General features: G+C 47.7%; 1 protein-coding gene across 4 annotated transcripts in view; it reads right to left on the bottom strand.

Moving 5' to 3' along the window:
• Positions 1–12,486, bottom strand: part of LOC144491740 (monoglyceride lipase-like) — an 80,640-nt gene that overhangs the window by 14,717 nt on the left and 53,437 nt on the right. For all 4 annotated transcript variants that reach the window (XR_013497494.1, XM_078209983.1, XM_078209984.1 and 1 more), the window contains one exon: positions 6,273–6,383. Coding sequence is in view for 3 of the 4 variants with exons in the window: in XM_078209983.1 (XP_078066109.1) it covers positions 6,273–6,383 (111 nt within the window). In the remaining variant the exon portion in view is untranslated. The remainder of the gene's footprint in view (positions 1–6,272; positions 6,384–12,486) is intronic.

Genomic DNA, 12,486 nt, shown 5'->3' with positions numbered 1-12,486 from the left:
GCTTTTATTTACGTAGGATTTTCCTCACTGTGTCCCAACCAATATCCCTCCCTCAACCATTAACCTTTCTCGAAAACAAAATACCAATTTCATTGCTGTTTCATCGAATCATAGAATCTACGGCACGGAGACAGGCCCTTCGGCCCAAACTGGTCCATGTCGACCCCATTTTGCCTGCATTTGGCCCATATCCCTCTAAACCCTTCCAATCCGTGTATCTGCCTTTAATGTCCCAGCCTCAACCACTTCCTCCGGCAGCTCATTCCACACACGTACCAGCCTCTGTGTAAAAAAGTTACTCCTCAGGTTCCCATTAATTCTTTCCCTTCTTAACTTAAACCTGTGCCCTCTAGTTCTCGATTCCCCAACCCAGGGAAAAAGACTGAGTGCATTCACCCTATCCATGCCTCTCATGATCTTATACACCTCTATAAGATCACCCCTCAGTCTCCTGCACTCCAAAGAAAAAAGTTCTAGCCTGTCCAATCTCTCCCTGGAACTCAGTCCCTTGAGTCCTGGTATCATCCTTGTAAATCTCTTCCGCACTCTCTCCAGTTTAATAACATCTTTCCTGTAGCAAGGCGACCAAAACTGAACACAATACTCCAGGTGTGGCCTCACCAACATCCTGTACAACTGCAACATAACTTCCCAACTCCTATATTCAATGCCCTGACTGATGAAGTAAGAAGTCTCACAACACCAGGTTAAAGTCCAACGGGTTTATTTGGTAGCACGAGCTTTCGGAGCCGTCACCTGATGAAGGGGCAGCGCTCCGAAAGCTCGTGCTACCAAATAAACCTGTTGGACTTTAACCTGGTGTTGTGAGACTTCTTACTGTGCTTACCTCAGTCCAATGCCGGCATCTCCACACCCTGACCGATGAAGGCCAGCTGCCCTATCTACCTGTGAGTCCACCTTTAGAGAACCATGCACCTGAACTCCATGATCCCTCTGTTCCCCGATACTCCCTAAGGTCCTACCATTCACCGTGAAAGTCCTGCCTCGATTTGACTTTCCAAAATACAACACCTCACACTTATCTGTATCGAACTCCATTTGCCATTTCTCGGCCCGCTTCCCCAGGTGATCACGATCCCGCTGCAATTTTTGATAACCTTCCTCACTGCCTACAATACCACCTATTTCAGTGTCATCTGCTTTCATTTTAGTGTCATTCTGTGAGAATTTATTCAGATGGAAGAGCGGTGGATGTGGTCTATATGGACTTCAGCAAGGCGTTCGATAAGGTCCCCCATGCAAGACTTCTTGAGAAAGTGAGAGGGCATGGGATCCAAGGGGCTGTTGCCTTGTGGATCCAGAACTGGCTTGCCTGCAGAAGGCAGAGAGTGGCTGTGGAGGGGTCTTTCTCTGCATGGAGGTCAGTGACCAGTGGAGTGCCCCAGGGATCTGTTCTGGGACCCTTGCTGTTTGTCATTTTCATAAATGACCTGGATGAGGAAGTGGAGGGATGGGTTGGTAAGTTTGCTGACGACACCAAGGTAGGTGGTGTTGTGGATAGTTTGGAGGGATGTCAGAAGTTGCAGCGAGACATAGATAGAATGCAAGACTGGGCGGAGAAGTGGCAGATGGACTTCAACCCGGATAAGTGTGTGGTGATCCATTTTGGCAGATCCAATGGGATGAAGCAGCAGTATAATATGAAGGGTACCATTCTTAGCAGTGTAGAGGATCAGAAGGACCTTGGGGTCCGGGTCCATAGGACTCTTAAATCGGCCTCGCAGGTGGAGGATGCGGTCAAGAAGGCGTACTGGCCTTCATTAATCGAGGGATTGAGTTTAGGAGTCGGGAGATAATGCTGCAGCTTTATAGGACCCTGGTTAGACCCCACTTGGAGTACTGCGCGCAGTTCTGGTCACCTCATTACAGGAAAGATGTTGAAGCCATTGAAAGGGTGCAGAGGAGATTTACAAGGATGTTGCCTGGATTGGGGGTCATGCCTTATGAGGATAGGTTGAGGGAGCTTGGTCTCTTCTCCCTGGAGAGACGAAGGATGAGAGGTGACCTGATAGAGGTTTACAAGATGTTGAGAGGTCTGGATAGGGTAGACTCTCAGAGGCTATTTCCAAGGGCTGAAATGGTTGCTACGAGAGGACACAGGTTCAAGGTGCTGGGGGGTAGGTACAGAGGAGATGTCAGGGGTAAGTTTTTCACTCAGAGGGTGGTGGGTGAGTGGAATCGGCTGACGTCGGTGGTGGTGGAGGCAAACTCGTTGGGGTCTTTTAAGAGACTTCTGGATGAGTACATGGGATTTAATGGGATTGAGGGCTATAGATAGGCCTAGAGGTGGGGATGTGATCGGTGCAACTTGTGGGCCGAAGGGCCTGTTTGTGCTGTGGCTTTCTATGTTCTATGTTCTATGGCTGGATTGGATTAACAATTCAAAGAATCTGGGTGAATTTTCCTGTTCCGCCTGCCACGGGAATCGTAACGGGCAGGGGTGGACCATGGGAAGGTCCGTTGACCTCGAGTGGGATTTTTCAGTTTCAGGGTGAGTGTGGCTGGAAAATCCTGCCCTCTAAGTTCAATTCCCACCCTGGCAGTATGAAAACTTGGATTCATATTTCTTTTTAAAAAATCCTGGAAATAAAAATTTGGTCTCGGTAAAGGTCCTTAAAGGGAAAGTTAGGCTGTCATAAAAGCCCAGCTGCTCCAATAAAGGGAAGGAAATCTGCCATCTTTGCCTGGCACTGCCTACATTTTGATTTGATTTATTATTATCACATGTATTAACATAGAGTGAAAAGTATTGTTTCTTGCGCGCTATACGGACAAAGCATACTGTTCATAGAGAAGGAAACGACAGAGTGCAGAATGTAGTGTTACAGTCATAGCTAGGGTACAGAGAAAGATCAACTTAATGCTAAGTAGGTCCATTCAAAAGTCTGACAGCAGCAGGGAAGAAGCTGTTCTTGAGTCGGTTGGTACGTTACTTCAGATTTTTGTATCTTTTTCCCGATGGGAGAAGGTGGAAGAGAGAATGTCCGGGGTGCGTGGGATCCTTAATTATGCTGGCTGCTTTGCCGAGGCAGTGGGAAGTGTAGACAGAGTCAATGGATGGGAGGCTGGTTTGCGTGATGGATTGGGCTACATTCATGACCTCCATGCAATGCCAATCCCCACACCAATGTTACTGATTCCTCACCGTCCTCTGAAATGGCCAAGGAAGCCATTTTCCAGGATCCAACAACCGCACGATGTGGAATAAAATACCACCACCATCTCGAGGCAGCCAGGAGATGGGTAATAAATGCCCAGCTTTAGTCGTGATTCCCACATCCCAGAAATCATTACTTTTACAGTCGCTCATTTTTTAAAAATTCATTCATGGGGCATGGGTGTCGCTGGCTGGCCAGCATTCATTGCCCATCCTTAGTTTCCCTTGAGAAGGTGGTGGTGAGCTGCCTTCTTGAATCGCTGCAGTTCATGTTCTGTGGGTTGACCCACAATGTCGTTAGGGAGGGAATTCCAGGAATTTGACCCAGTGACTGCGAAGGAATGGCGATATATTTTCGAGTCAAGATGGTGAGTGACTTGGAGGGGAACTTGCAGGTGGTGGTGTTCCCATGTATCTGCTGCCCTTGTCCTTCTAGATGGAAGTGGTCATGGGTTTGTAAGATGCTGTCTGAGGATCTTTGGTGAATTGCTGCAGTGCATCTTGGAGATAGTACACACTGCTGCTACTGAGCGTCGGTGGTGGAGGGAGTGGATGTTTGTGGATGCGGTGCCAATCAAGCGGGGCTGCTTTGTCCTGGATGGTGTCGAGCTTCTTGAGTGTTAATGCAGAACTTGAATATTGCTGAAAAGAGAGACATGCTGCCAAAGTTTTACATCTTGCACTCCTCAGGACAAACACCAGAATGCCTCATTTCATACCATCACATGATTCCCCTGTGGTATAGGTTGTTGTGATGGTTTGAAATTTGGCGTTCCTGTGTTTGTCCTGATGAGTGCAGAATGGAAAACTTCAGCAACATGTCTTTCTTTTCAATGATATTCAACACTCTTTTTGATTGATTATCACTCGTGTCTGCATATTAACAGTCACCGCAGTTCAGTGTAATTGATTGTACATTTCGAGGATTCAGGCAGAATTGTCTAACCCATGGCCCATGGGCCAATAACCAGCCTACCATTGCCTGTCTATTCAGCCCATGGAACCAGCGTTCAAAACACAAAAATAACTCCAGCAATGTCGCCCAGTCTCTCACACTGGTAAGTGAAGTGAAAGATTCTACAAAGAGCTGCTTCTCCAATCACAGGCTGCTCTTTCCCACCAGGGGAGGCAGTGGCGCAGTGGCATTGTCACTGGACTAGAATCCAGAGATCCAAAGCAAGACCTGGGTTCGAATCCCACCACGGCAGACGGTGGAATTTGAATTCAATAAAAAATATCTGGAATTAAGAATCTACTGATGACCATGAAACCATTGTTGATTGTCGGGAAAAACCCATCTGGTTCACTAATGCCCCTTAAGTCGTGCCTTACGAGCCTGGTTGAGTTCTTTGAAAATGTGACCAAACACATTGACGAAGGAAGAGCGGTGGATGTGGTCTATATGGACTTCAGCAAGGCGTTCGATAAGGTCCCCCATGCAAGACTTCTTGAGAAAGTGAGAGGGCATGGGATCCAAGGGGCTGTTGCCTTGTGGATCCAGAACTGGCTTGCCTGCAGAAGGCAGAGAGTGGCTGTGGAGGGGTCTTTCTCTGCATGGAGGTCAGTGACCAGTGGAGTGCCCCAGGGATCTGTTCTGGGACCCTTGCTGTTTGTCATTTTCATAAATGACCTGGATGAGGAAGTGGAGGGATGGGTTGGTAAGTTTGCTGACGACACCAAGGTAGGTGGTGTTGTGGATAGTTTGGAGGGATGTCAGAAGTTGCAGCGAGACATAGATAGAATGCAAGACTGGGCGGAGAAGTGGCAGATGGACTTCAACCCGGATAAGTGTGTGGTGATCCATTTTGGCAGATCCAATGGGATGAAGCAGCAGTATAATATGAAGGGTACCATTCTTAGCAGTGTAGAGGATCAGAAGGACCTTGGGGTCCGGGTCCATAGGACTCTTAAATCGGCCTCGCAGGTGGAGGATGCGGTCAAGAAGGCGTACGGCGTACTGGCCTTCATTAATCGAGGGATTGAGTTTAGGAGTCGGGAGATAATACTGCAGCTTTATAGGACCCTGGTTAGACCCCACTTGGAGTACTGCGCGCAGTTCTGGTCACCTCATTACAGGAAAGATGTTGAAGCCATTGAAAGGGTGCAGAGGAGATTTACAAGGATGTTGCCTGGATTGGGGGGCATGCCTTATGAGGATAGGTTGAGGGAGCTTGGTCTCTTCTCCCTGGAGAGACGAAGGATGAGAGGTGACCTGATAGAGGTTTACAAGATGTTGAGAGGTCTGGATAGGGTAGACTCTCAGAGGCTATTTCCAAGGGCTGAAATGGTTGCTACGAGAGGACACAGGTTTAAGGTGCTGGGGGGTAGGTACAGAGGAGATGTCAGGGGTAAGTTTTTCACTCAGAGGGTGGTGGGTGAGTGGAATCGGCTGACGTCGGTGGTGGTGGAGGCAAACTCATTGGGGTCTTTTAAGAGACTTCTGGATGAGTACATGGGATTTAATGGGATTGAGGGCTATAGATAGGCCTAGAGGTGGGGATGTGATCGGCGCAACTTGTGGGCCGAAGGGCCTGTTTGTGCTGTGGCTTTCTATGTTCTATGTTTAAGGAAGGAAATCTGCAGTCCTTACCTGGTCTGGCCTACATGTGACTCCAGAGCCACAGCAATGTGGTTGATTCTCAACTGCCCTCTGAAATGGAGGACAATTCGGGATGGGCAATAAATGCTGGCCCAGCCAGCGACACCCACATCCCGCAAAAAGATGAATAAATTGGGAGAGGAATAATTTTTGTTGGAGGCGCAGCAGACAGTGTGCTACATTCAGCGTAAGGCCAGATCGGCAGTGAGTCCTGCTGGAGAGAGTGGCTTCCAGGCAGGGGTTAGAGAGCGAGAGAGAGACTGGCTAAATTGCAAACAACCCCTCGAACTGACCAACAAGATTTGGCGGTGGTATCTTGTGGGAAGAACTGCCCCAGCCAGGAAGAAGAGGGGTCCCGTGTTTCTGGTTCCTACTGGGTGCCGGTGGAACAGAATCCAACCAATGAGTGGGGGCCATTGGCAATGGGGACTGGGGGTTGGTGAAAACCACCTGGGGGATGCGATTCTTTGAATGAAGGGTTCAGGGTCTTTTTACCTTCAGAGGCGTGGCTGACTCAGGATTCATTAGCACCAAGGGCGCGACAAAAATAACTCCAGTAATGTCGTCCGGTCTCTCATTTACAACATAGATTGCCATCAATCCTCCCTGAAACACAATTGGAGGCAGAGTTACAACAACACCACCATCATAAGAACATAAGAACTAGGAGCAGGAGTAGGCCATCTGGCCCCTCGAGCCTGCTCCGCCATTCAATAAGATCATGGCTGATCTTTTTGTGGACTCAGCTCCACTTACCCGCCCGCTTACCAGAGCCCTTAATTCCTTTACTGTTCAAAAATGTATCTATCCTTGCCTTAAAAACATTATTGAGGTAGCCTCAACTGCTTCACTGGGCAGGGAATTCCATAGATTTATGACCCTTTGTGTGAAGAAGTTCCTCCTCAACTCAGTCCTAAAATCTGCTCCCCCTTATTTTGGGGCCATGCCCCCTAGATCTGGGTTCGCACACTAGTGGAAACATCCTCCCTGCTTCTATCTTATCTATTCCCTTCATAATCTTATATGTTTCTATAAGATCTCCTCTCAGTCTTCTGAATTCCAATGAGTATAGCCCCAGGCTACTCAGTCTGTCCTCATAAGCCAACCCATAAGCCATGGATTAAGTTGATCTTTCGCTACACCCTAGCTATGACTGTAACACTACAATCTGCTCTCTCTCATTTCCTTCTCTATGAACAGAATGTTTTGTGTGAATAGTGCGCAAGAAACAATACTTTTCACTGTATGTTAATACATGTGACAATCATAAATCAAATCAAATCAAATCAAATCCTCTCAACTCTGGAATGAACCTGGTGAATCTCCTCTGAACCTCCTCCAGTGCCAGTATATCCTTCCTCATGCAAAACCCTTGATGTTCTCAGGTGAGCAAATGATAGCTCCATGTGCATAGATGTGACTCCACGCAGTGTGAGGCTGCAGGGATTTGGGGGGGGGGGGGGGGGGGGGGGAAGGGCCTAGCTATGGTTCCTGGTCTGCACTGGGATATTCTCACCCAGGGAGCAACTTGATTCAGTGGGAGGTGAACTACACCTGATTAGCAGTGGGAAAGGGACAGTAGAGAAAGGACAGCCCAGATTAACATCCCACACAGTTAGCTTCTCCCCTTAACAACAACTTGCATTTATATAGCACCTTTAAGATAGTAAACATGAGCGTAATCAAAGAAAACCTAGCACTGAGTTTCATATGGAGGTATAAGGTCAGGTGACCCAAAGCTTAGTCACTGATAGGTCTTAAGGATGAGCGAGCACAGGAGGCCATTCGGCCCACTAAGTCCACACTGGTCACCATAGATCTGATTTACACTATACCCATTTTTCAGCATTTGGTTCATAGCCTCGGAGGTTATGGCAGCCCAGATGATATACTTCTTAAACGTTACGAGAGTTTCAGATTAAACCACCATTTCAGGCAGTGAGTTCCAGACTCCCAGCAACCTCTGGATGAAAAGGTTTCTCCTCAACCCCCACTTAACCTTCGATCTCTTACCAGCCTCCCACCTATTGACTCTGTCTACACTTTGCCTTTATAGCGCACAGAAACAATACTTTTCAGTCGATGCTAATACACGTGACAATAATAAATCAAATCAAATCAAAATCTTACCTTAAATCTATGTCCCCTGATTATTGGCCACTCTATTAATGGAAAAAGTGCTTTCCTTTCCACCCTATCTCTGTCCCTCAGTTCACCTCGATCAGGTCCGCCCTCAGCCTTCTCTGCTCCGAGGAAAACAACCCCAGTCTAACCAGCCTCTCTTCATAGCTGAAACACTCCAGCCCAGGCAACATCCTGGTGAATCTCCTCTGCATCCTCTCCATTGCAATCACATCCTTCCTATAGTGTGGCGACCAGAACTGCACAGTCGTCTTAATTTATACCCACTGTCCCTGAGCTCATCCCGGTTTATTGGTGGTTTGGGGATTGAATGGGAAGCTCTCCCGTGCTTCGGAAGACCGCCCAGCAATCGCTGGTGTGTTTGCCAGTGGCCTTGTGGGGAGTGAGGAGGGTGGGGGGGGGTGTGTTCCATCATTATGATCAAGGACCCGGCATCGGGAAGGGTTGGGCCACTGAAGGTCGCTACCCTGCCTCCTACACTCCCGTTCCAGGTGGCACAGTGGTTAGCACTGCTGCCTCACAGCGCCAGGGACCCGAGTTCAATTCAGGCCTCGGGTCACTGTCTGTGTGGAGTTTGCAGGTTCTCCCCGTGTCTGCGTGGCTTTCCTCCGGGTGCTCCAGTTTCCTCCCACACACCAAAGATGTGCGGGTTAGGTTGATTGGCCGTGCTAAATTGCCCCTAGTGTCAGGGGATCAGCAGGGTAAATATCTGGGGTTACGGGAATAGGGCCTGGGTGGGATTGTGATCGGTGCAGACTCGATGGGCTGAATGGCCTCCTTCTGTACTATAGGGATTCTTTCTATACCCAATGGGCACGAGCGCTTTATAATGGAATTGGTGAAACACACACAGCTTCATTAGAATCTGCAGTAATTTGCTTTTATCTTCATTAGAATCGTTTGCAGAGAATTCGGATTTTCATTCAGCTCCTTCCCTTCCCCAGGCGCCTTTTCCCATTTTCAATTTGAATTCGGTAGAATTTACCACAGGGAAATGGCCCACTCGACCCAACAGGTCCCCGTGCCGGTGTCAATGCTGACAGGGGGTTTCACACACCTCCTTTCCCCTCAGTACATCCTGCACCATACACAAAGGGACAAAAATACAGCATCGATTCTCTGAGCGGCACCAGCATTGAGGCATGAATCTATATCAGGATCTGAATTAAACAGCCTCAGGCGGTAATGTTCGACTGTCACACGCTGTGGCAGCTCATTCCCAGGCACTAAGTGAAATTGTCTGGCTTTAATTTATACTTTAATGATCTGGTCTCACTGGGAGGTTTTAATCAGTGCTTACTGGATAAAGGCTTTTGCAGTGAAGCGCAAAGCTTCTAATAAGAGAAATCAGCAGAGACAAGTCCCACTGTCGGGTGAATTGACAGCGAGAGGGTACAAATTTAGGGTCAACACCAAAGGAACAGAGGCAATAGATGAGGGGGAAAATACCTCACACAGAATATAGTTCAGACAGAATCATAGACCCATCGAACGATTACAATGCAAGAGGCCACACAGCTGGTCCTATCGATACCAGCTCTCCAGAAAAGCTGTTCACCTCATTACCACTTCCCTGCCTCTTCCCTGCAGCCCTGCAATATTTTCTCTTCAGATAATTATCCAATTGCCTTTGTAACCCCTGCTTGGTCCTGTCTCCACCCCACACTCAGACAGTGCATTCTGGTCCTAGCCACTCACTGTGTGAATCTGTCTCCACCACACTCTCAGACAGTGCATTCCAGATCCTAACCACTCACTGTGTGAATCTGTCTCCACCGAACTCTCAGACAATGCAGTCCAGATCCTAGCCACTCACTGTGTGAATCTGTCTCCACCACACTCTCAGACAGTGCATTCCAGATCCTAACCACTCGCTGTGTGAATCTGTCTCCACCACACTCTCAGACAGTGCATTCCAGATCCTAACCACTCGCTGTGTGAATCTGTCTCCACCACACTCTCAGACAGTGCATTCCAGATCCTAACCACTCGCTGTGTGAATCTGTCTCCACCGAACTCTCAGACAATGCATTCTGGTCCTGGCCACTCACTGCATAAAACAAGGTTTTCCTCCTGTCCCCACTGGTTCTTTTGGTAATTACCTTCCATCAGTTCCCCCTCATTCTCAACCCTTAGACCAAAGGGAACAGTTTCTCTCTGTTTAGACCCCTCACATTTATCAAATCTCCTTTCAATCTTATTACAAGAGCTAGAAATCTGAAATAAAAACAGAAAGTGCTGGAAATACACAGCCTCTGCAGAGAGAGAAATGGAGTTAATGCCGGAATTTTACCATCCTGCCCCCTACGGAATCGGAGCGGGTGAGGGATGGACCATGGAAAGGTCCGTTAACCTCGGGCGGGATTTTACGGTTTCAGGACAAGAGAGATGTGGAGAGGATGTTTCCAGTAGTAGGAAAAACTAGAACCAGAGGGCACAACCTCAGGCTGAAGGGACGATTCTTTAAAACAGAGATGAGGAGGAATTTCTTCAGCCAGAGAGTGGTGAATCTGTGGAACTCTTTGCCGCAGAAGGCTGTGGAGGCCAGGTCATTGAGTGTCTCTAAGACACAAGTTCTTGATCAGTACGGGGATCAGGGGTTATGGGGAAAAGGCAGGAGAATGGGGATGAGAAAACTATCAGCCATGATTGAATGATGGAGCAGACTTGATGGGCCGAGTGGCCTAATTCTGCTCCTATGTCTTATGGTCTTATGAGACCGTAAAATCCCGCCGCCCAATGTTTCTGGCTGGGAGTTCTTATCAGGACACTGAGTTAATGAACGGGCAATAAATGATAGCCTTGCCAGCGACACTTACACCCCATGAAAAGATAGAGTTTTCTTTTTAAATCTCTGAATGTGCCATTCAGCTGCCATTGCGGTTGAGGATGTAAGTCACAGGATGTGTGGTTTATGCAAGTTGATTTGTGGCTATGCTATGTTGAAACAAGATAATCATGACGGGAGTCTTGAGATAGAAAGTGGAACAATAGGCCAGCGTGGTGAACTAATTGCCATCAGGAGGAACTCCAATCGCTGGGAGTCTTGCTTACAACAATTCTTGTCACACCGTCATGAATCAGCAATGACAGAATGCGTGGCTGGAGACCTGTAAAGGACTGGGGTTTTCCTCAACAATTTGTACAGGGAGTTGAGATCAAGATGGAGGCGAAATTTCTGCCCAGGGAGAAATGAGTTACTGACTTTGATTATGTCTCAAAGATATTTCTTGTGCCTGGACTTTGGGAGGTAGTGGGGAGAGAGGAACTTGGTGAAATTACAATCATTTTAGGGAAGCGATACTGAGCAAATTGATGGAGATGCGTGTGGGCTGACAAGTCTCCAGGTCCTGATGGACTTTATCCTAGAGTCCTCAAAGCTGGGGCTAATGAGGTGGCAAATACATTTGTGTTAATTTTCCAAAATTCGCTAGATTCTGGAAAGGTTCCATCAGACTGGAAAGTAGCAAATATAACCCCTCTATTCAAGGGAAGGAGGCAGGAAACAGAAACTATTGGCCAGTTAGCTTGCTGTCTGTTGTGGGGAAGGTGTTCGAATTGATCATTAAGGAGGTTATAGACCGGTGAGTCTCACTTCTGTTGTCGGCAAGATGTTGGAAAAAATTATAAGGGATAGGATTTATAGTTATTTGGAGAGTAATGAATTGATAGGTGATAGTCAGCATGGTTTTGTGGCAGGTAGGTCGTGCCTTACTAACCTTATTGAGTTTTTTGAGAAAGTGACCAAGGAGGTGGATGGGGGCAAGGCAGTGGACGTGGTATATATGGATTTTAGTAAGGCGTTTGATAAGGTTCACCATGGTAGGCTTCTGCAGAAAATGCAGATGTATGGGATTGGGGGTGATCTAGGAAATTGGATCAGGAATTGGCTAGCGGATAGGAAACAGAGGGTGGTGGTTGATAGTAAATATTCATCATGGAGTGCGGTTACAAGTGGTGTACCTCAGGGATCTGTTTTGGGGCCACTGCTGTTTGTAATATTTATTAATGATCTGGATGAGGGTATAGTTGGGTGGATTAGCAAATTTGCTGATGACACCAAAGTCGGTGGTGTGGTAGACAGTGAGGAAGGGTGTCGTAGTTTGCAGGAAGACTTAGACAGGTTGCAAAGTTGGGCCGAGAGGTGGCGGATGGAGTTTAATGCGGAGAAGTGTGAGGTAATTCACTTTGGTAGGAATAACAGATGTGTTGAGTATAGGGCTAACGGGAGGACTTTGAATAGTGTGGAGGAGCAGAGGGATCTAGGTGTATGTGTGCATAGATCCCTGAAAGTTGGGAATCAAGTAGATAAGGTTGTTAAGAAGGCATATGGTGTCTTGGCGTTTATTGGTAGGGGGATTGAATTTAGGAGTCGTAGCGTTATGTTGCAACTGTACACAACTCTGGTGCGGCCGCACTTGGAGTACTGTGTGCAGTTCTGGTCCCCACATTACAGGAAGGATGTGGAGGCTTTGGAGAGGGTGCAGAGGAGGTTTACCAGGATGTTGCCTGGTATGGAGGGGAGATCCTATGAGGAGAGGCTGAGGGATTTGGGATTGTTTTCGCT

The sequence above is a fragment of the Mustelus asterias genome, chromosome 3, assembly GCF_964213995.1.
Source record: "Mustelus asterias chromosome 3, sMusAst1.hap1.1, whole genome shotgun sequence".
In the NCBI taxonomy this organism is placed as follows: Eukaryota; Metazoa; Chordata; class Chondrichthyes; order Carcharhiniformes; family Triakidae; genus Mustelus; species Mustelus asterias.
The sequence above is the reverse complement of the archived record's forward strand: the minus strand, read 5'-3'. Positions and strand labels throughout refer to the sequence as shown.